Below are 7,500 nucleotides of genomic sequence, written 5' to 3'. Positions count from 1 at the left end.
GGTGGACCTGCTGTCATCCATTGGGATGATGAGGATGAGACATGGGTGGACCTGCTGTCATCCACCAGGATGATGAGGATGAGATGTGGGTGGACCTGCTGTCATCCACCAGGATGATGAGGATGAGACATGGGTGGACCTGCTGTCATCCATCGGGATGATGAGGATGAGACGTGGGTGGACCTGCTGTCATCCACCAGGATGATGAGGATGGACCTTCCAGCAGGGCAACGATCCATAGCACACAGCAAAGGAGACTCAACTGGTTTCAGAGAAAGAAAATCCAGGTGTTAGAATGGCCCAGTCAATCACCTGACTTAAATTAAATTGACCATTTGTGGAAAGAACTAAAGATCAGGGTTCACGAGAGAAGAGAATCTTCAAGATTTAAAGACAATCTGTGCAGAGGAATGGGCCAGAATCACAAGTGAGCAGTGTGGGTGATTCGTTTCTTCATACAAGAAGCGTCTTGAAGCTGTCATTACAAACAAAGGCTTCTCCACTAAGTATTGAATACATTTCAGTGAACGTGTTCACTACTTATTTCCTGTCATCGCACTTTATTCCACATACAATTATTAGTGGACTTTGTGATTTTGTTACATGGGTGGATTTATTGAGTTAATACCAATGTCTGGTAAAATATATTTACAGGGAAAAGAAATTGACGCGTTCAATACTTATATTCCCCACTGTGTGTGTGTGTGTGTGCTTGTGTGCATGTACTGTATGTATGTAGTCCCTGATATCCCTCTCTTTGTGCTGCTCCTCCTCCCCTTAGTGTCTTTTGTGTTTCTCTGTGTCTGGTGTTTCTTTTTATTTCCAACCTTTCTGTAATGTTCAACTGCTGAAACACCAAATATCCCCCTGGGGGATCAATAAAGTATCTCATCTATCCTCTCTCATCTATCTACTTACTTACTGTGCCAGGGTCTCCTGCCAGCCCATTGGACGGCGCCATGGCAGAGCCTGGCCCTGAGCTCTGGCATCTGGGTCTGCGCATCCATTAGTACTGACCTGTGTGTCACTGCGTGTGCGTGTGTGTGTGTGTGTGTGTGTGCGATCTGCTCTCTGTCTTGTTTGAGGGTGTTATTTTAGAGACAGGCACCCAGCACGAGAGCTTGCTCTGTCTGTCTGTCTTGTCTGTCTGTGTGCGTATGTGTGTGTACGTGTGTGTGTGTGCGTGCGTAAACACTGCTCCGTCTCCGCCCCTCGTCCCTGTAGTAGGGGTGTTGTCAATGCCCCGGCAGCCTTTGAACTTTTCCACATGAGCGTGTTACTCTGCAAGGCTGTTAAGTCTTTATAATTACAACCTGGGGCTGGCACCTCAGTCTGGTGCAGAGCACACACACACACACACACACACACACCAGACGCTCACAGAAACATAGCCGCTGCTGCAGCTCCTCATGAGGTGATTAATACAGTAAATAAGCACAGTGGTGGAGCTGGAGCTCAGTGTTTACTCACAGCCCAGTCAGACAGGCACCGCTAACCACGGCTACCCCGTCGGTCTGACAGGAGAGGAGGAGAGAGGGGAGGAGGAGACGGGGGAGGGGAGGGGGAGAGGGGAGGTTAGGAGAGGGGAAGAGAGGAGAGAAGGACGGAGGGTAGGAGAGGAGATGGGCTCAGTTCTCTTTGACTGCTGGAGGGAATTATAATGAGGCATGTGTGTGTGGTGTGTGTGTGTGTGTATGTGTGAAGGTGATGTCAAAGAGGGAGGAAAGAGCAGCTCTGTACAGGACCGACTCATTGACCTTACCTTCTCCATATCTGCCTCTCCCCTCTCCTCTCCTCTCCTCCTCTCCTCTCTCACCCGCACTCTCAGCCATGCATCTCTTTCTCTCCTCTCCTCTCTTCCCCTCTCTTCTCTTCCCCTCTCTTCTCCTCTCTTCTCCTCCTCTCCTCTCCTCTCCTCTCCTCTCTCACCCACCCTCACACCAATGCGTCTCCAGCAAGAATTGTTGTTATTTAGGTCACATATAAATATTATAATTTGTTTTTGTCACATAAAACGGGATGCAAATAAAAGCGTACTACAAAAACAAATTAATTCTCTGAGGGAAAAATAAATTAATTTGGAAAGGCGGAGGTGGTCTTCCTGTTTAACCTCCGTCTCCCCCCTCCCCCCCCCCCCCCCCCCCCACCCCCCCTCCCCTAGACCGTGACTTCAGTATCCAGGTGAGCGCGGAGCGGCGCTCGTTCACGGCGGGCGAGCCCCTGGAGCTGCGCTGTGCCATCGAGGCACAGGGCGTGGCCGAGCGCTTCTTCTCCGTCTCCTGGGTGTTCAGCAGCGCGCCGCTGGCCGTGGTGGGACCCAGCGCCGTGCCCGTCCTGGGGCCCGACTACGCCGCCCGCGAGGCCGCCGGCCTCATGACCGTCCGCAAGGAGGCGCCCGGCGTGCACCTGCTCCGGCTGCAGCGCCTCGGCACCGACGACGCCGGCAAGTACATCTGCCGCGTGACGGAGCGGGAGAAGACGCCCACCGGGGACTTCATCGACCGCAGCAAGCGGTCCCGCAACGTGCAGATCACCGTCCAGCCCGTCAGTGAGTAACGCCGCTTCCCATTGGCCCCCTGGTCAGTTACGTGGCGTGTGATTGGGTGCGCTGGTAGTAACAGCTGCCGCTGATTTTAGAGACGTACGTGAGGATGTCTCTCTCAGCTGGTCTCTCCTCAGACCTCTGTTCTGGTCTTCCCTGCGTGAGTGAAGAGCTATAGTTAAAGTAAACTGGGGGTAAACTTAATTAAACTGGGGCTGGAGGCAGGATAATAGAGAGAGAGAAAGATGGGGCAGAGAGAGAGAGAGATGGGGCAGAGAGAGAGAGATGGGGCAGAGAGAGAGAGATGGGGCAGAGAGAGAGAGAGAGAGAGAAAGATGGGGCAAAGAGAATGAGAGAGAGACAGAAAGGGGAACAGAGAGAACGAGAGAGAAAGGGGAACAGAAAGAGGAGGCAGAGATAAAGAGAGAAAGATGGGGCAGAGAGAGAGAGAGAGAGGGTTTGCGCCAGGAGGGGGCCAGCAGCCGTGAAACAAGAGCATGAAAAAGGAGAGAGAGGCAGAGAATGGGGCCTAGCTCCCCAGGGCCTGCTAATGGACCCTCAGGATGAATAAGTGTGTTCTGCTGGGGTGGAAAAGGCCTCAGCTGGGCTACGGTGGGGGGGGGGGGGTCTCGACCAGAATGAATTTACAACAAAGGCTTCAATTCCCACCACTGAGTCTCAGACTCTTTCGCTACACTCTCTCTCTAGCCGCTACAAACACCAGCCACTACCCCCCCCCCCCCCCCCAACTTATCTTCCTCCAAACACCGGCCCTCATACCATCCTACCCTAGCTCTCCCTGAGCGAAGCCCTCCCTACTGTATCTGCCCCACCTCAACCACTAGCCTCTACCCCCTTCCTCCAACCCATCCAATCACCCGCCCCTATACCTAACAACTACCCTGACCCCTCCCTGGACTACCCAAGCTCCTAACTGCCCCCTCCCTACTTTATCTGTCCTACTTCAAACACTCGGCCTCAGCCCAAACAAAGCCCCCTGCCTCGGTAATCCCCCTGAGGGGCTCTAATGGGGGGTTGTTAACAAAGAGCCTGGCGACCCTATAAGGGCTGTTTATTACGGGATGCTGCTGTCTAATAACCATGGATACTGTAGAGGGGGGGGGGGTTAATGGGCTGGGGGGAGTTGCAGGGTCACGGAGTTCGTTCACGTAGACCTCCCATTACACACACGTGTACACACACACACACACACACACACACACACACACACCACTGAAATGTGAGGGTTGGGGGGAGGCAGGGGTGGCGTGAGGGGGTGAGGCAGGGCTGGCAGGAGAACAGAGAGGGGTAAACAGCGCTGACTGGTGACACACCATCCCTGACGGATGACTTTACGCTCAGCCGGGGAGAGAGGCTCCGACACCCGACTGTGAAGGAGGGAGGGGGGGAGGGAGGGGGAGGGGGGAGGGGTCCACAGGAGCAGAGTTTTCATATGAAGGGAAAATGTAATTTAACGGAGAAAGAAGTGGAGGAAAAAAGAGCAGATGGAAGTCGGAGAAGAGGACGAGAGAGAGGTAGAGAGGGAGAGAGAGAGAGAGAGACAGAGAGAGAGGGAGAGAGACAGAGAGAGAGAGAGGGGGGGGGGACTGACAAAATTGCAGATGGATTAAATTGTGCGTTATTCTCACATTCCCACGCTGACACGCCTTGGTGAGAAGGGAGAATATAGATGGCGTATTTAGCTCGAGGAAGACATGTAAAATATATCCAGAGAGAGGGCGGCCATTTTGCTCAGCGAGGTGTGAAACAGCTCCTAGGAGTCTTCGCTCGGTATTCTTAGAGGGTCACGCCAGAAGAGACAGACCCATCAGACTGAACATGAGATGAGATGACTAAGCTCCTCCACCCAGGGGCAACGGGGGCAGTTAGGGCCAGCGAGGAGCCAACTCCTCTGACTGAGCTCTGCTGCTCTGAGGTAGGAACAGGACAGGCTCTTTGTGTCAGGGATCAGTAAAGTATCTATCTATCTATCTATCTATCTATCTATCTGTCTGTCTGTCTGTCTGTCTGTCTGTCTGTCTGTCTGTCTGTCTGTCTGTCTGTCTGTCTGTCTGTCTGTCTGTCTGTCTATTGAATGTGAGGAGAAGCTGAGCTGAAATACAGGAGGAGGGGAGGAGGGGAGGAGAGGGGAGGAGAGGAGGTGAAGAGGCCTGCTGAAGGAAGATCCGTCCTCCTCCCCTTCCCTCCCCTCCTCTCCCCTCCTCCTCTCCCCTCCTCCCCTCCCCTCCTCCCCTCCTCTCCTCTCCTCCCCTCCTCCTCTCCTCCTCTCCTCCTTTCCCCCTCCTCTCCTCTCCCCTCCTCCCCTCCTCTCCTCTCCTCCTCCCCTCCCCCTCTCCCCTCCTCTCCCCTCCTCCCCTCCTCTCCTCCCCTCCCCTCTCCTCCTCCCCCCTCCTCCCCCCCCCCCCCCTCCCCCCCCCCCCCTCCCCCGAGGCAGGCAGACTCAGGCCCTGATCTGTGGGATCTAAACGCTGGACTGCTACTCTGCTCTGCTGGTGTCAAGAGCTCATTAACCCTCCCTCTCTCCCAGAATCCCGCAGGGACATCTGTCTGTCTGTCTGTCTGCATATCTGCATGTCTGAGTTCCGTTCATATTTGACACCATTTTTCTGAGATTCTATGTTTTTTACTGAATAGAGACTGATTAACTGCTGGTCTTTCGAGAGAGAAAGACCAGAAGTTAATCAGTCTCTATTCCACACCTCTCCTCTCTCTTCTGTAATCTCCCCTCTCTCTTTCTCTATCCCGCCTCCCTCTCTCCCCTCACTTCCATCCATCTCTCTCCTCCATCTGTCTTCTCCATCCATCCCATCCACCAAATCCCTCCATCTCTCCTCTCCCTCCCTCTCTCTCATCCCACCTTCCTCTCTCCTCTCCCTTCCATCCACATCTCTCCTCCTCTCTCCTCAATACCTCTCTCCTCCTCTCTCCTCTCCTCAATACCTCTCTCCTCTCCTCAATACCTCTCTCCTCTCCTCAATACCTCTCTCCTCCTCTCTCCTCTCCTCAATGCCTCTCTCCTCCTCTCTCCTCTTTCTCTCCTCTCCTCAATACCTCTCTCCCCTCCCTCCCCAGAGAGCAACCTCACCGTCTCCCTGTCCAGCAACGCGTCGGAGGTCCAGGAGGGCGAGACGGTCCAGCTGACCTGCTCCGCCCACTCCGCGTCGGGCCCCCTGTCCGTGTCCTGGCAGTGGGCGGACCCAGCGGGCTCGGCGCCGGTCCGGGAGCTGGCCTGGGTGGAGCGAGACGGCACGGTGCGCCACGGGCCGGGCTACCGCGAGCGCGCCAGCTACGGAGAGGTGCGCGCCGAGCGGGTCCGGCCGGACGCCTACACGCTGTCGCTGTACAACGCCGGTGCCGCCGACCAGGGCCAGTACCGCTGCACGGTGTCCGAGTGGCTCCGGACCGGAGCGGGGCCGGACCCGGCCTGGGACAAGATCGGGGGAGAAGTCCGCCACCAAGGCCGTCGCCGTCAAGTCTGTCGGTGGGTCGGCGGGGAACGCACGCACACGCACGTGCACACATACACACACGTGCACACATACCCATCGCTACAATGACATGGGAAGACACACAAACAGAGGTCGTGTCTGTGTGTGTGGTCTGTAGGTGTGCATGCAGGGGAGTCACACGCACACACACACACACACACACACACACACACACACACACACACACACACACACATAAACAGAGGCTAGGGGATAGAGGGTGTTTTTTATTGCTGCTGTAAAGGAAGTGATGAATGGCGAGACAGTAGACAATAGAGAGACAGGGAGGGACAAAGAGAGAGAGAGAGAGAGAGAGACCGGGATGGACAAAGAGAGAGAAAGAGAGAGACAGGGATGGACAAAGAGAGAGAGAGAGAGAGAGAGAGAGAGAGAGACCGGGATGGACAAAGAGAGAGAGAGAGAGAGAGAGAGAGAGAGACCAGGATGGACAAAGAGAGAGAGAGAGAGAGAGAGACAGGGATGGACAAAGAGAGAGAGAGAGACAGGGATGGACAAAGAGAGAGAGAGAGGGATGGACAAAGAGAGAGAGAGAGAGACAGGGATGGACAAAGAGAGAGAGATAGGGAGGGACAAAGAGAGAGAGAGAGAGAGAGAGGGAGAGACAGGGAGGGACGGAGAGAGGGGGGGAGAGAGAGAGAGAAGGAGGGAGAGGGAGGAGGAATGGTTTATTCATACACCCAAGAGGGAAGGAGCCATCGCACATTGTCTTTATCCTGACACAATAGAACACACATCAAGAAGATACACACACACGTCTACACATTATTCTCTCTCTCTCTCTCTCTCTCTCTCTCTCTCTCTCCTTCTCCTTCTCACTCTCTCTCTCTCTCTCCTTCTCCTTCTCACACTTTCTGCCTCTTGTTCTCTCTTTTAATCACACACACACACTAACACACAGACAAACACACACACACACACACACTTGGACACAGATCAACAAGAATTATTAGAATGGAAATGCAGTAAAATGTGTTTCACAGTTCTCTGGCTCTGTCAGAGGAGATTTAAGCGGAACATCCCTGGTACACACACACACACACACACATCCCTGGTACACACACGCGCACGCACACACACACACACGTACCTGGTACGCACACACACATACATATACACACACACATACACACAGCCCTGGTAGACGCTGAGAAATTCACTGGAGGAGAGCGGAGAAAGGCTGAGGAGCTCAGGGCTTAGCCCTCACACACACACACGCACACACATACACACACACGCACACACATACACACACACCTATACACACACACACACACACACATCTACACACACATACGCACGCACACACACACACACACACACACACACACACACACACAGTGAAGAGGGATTTGGTTCCACTGTGGAGCTGGGGAGACAAGACGTCAGCCTCTAAGTGGCCATTTGTTTAGTCAGAGCAGTGACATGATT

The 7,500-nt window shown here is 54.1% G+C and overlaps 1 protein-coding gene across 1 annotated transcript in view; it reads left to right on the top strand.

The window, feature by feature from the left end:
* Nucleotides 1-7,500, top strand: part of igsf3 (immunoglobulin superfamily, member 3) — a gene marked incomplete at both ends in the record, with an annotated part of 104,033 nt that overhangs the window by 65,833 nt on the left and 30,700 nt on the right. Inside the window, 3 exon segments of the mRNA XM_084442868.1 lie at nucleotides 2,162-2,548; nucleotides 5,636-6,000; nucleotides 6,002-6,044. Of these exon segments, the coding sequence (XP_084298994.1) occupies nucleotides 2,162-2,548; nucleotides 5,636-6,000; nucleotides 6,002-6,044 (795 nt within the window).

This window comes from Borostomias antarcticus (genome assembly GCF_949987555.1).
Source record: "Borostomias antarcticus genome assembly, chromosome: 9".
Taxonomy (NCBI): Eukaryota; Metazoa; Chordata; class Actinopteri; order Stomiiformes; family Stomiidae; genus Borostomias; species Borostomias antarcticus.
The sequence above is the reverse complement of the archived record's forward strand: the minus strand, read 5'-3'. Positions and strand labels throughout refer to the sequence as shown.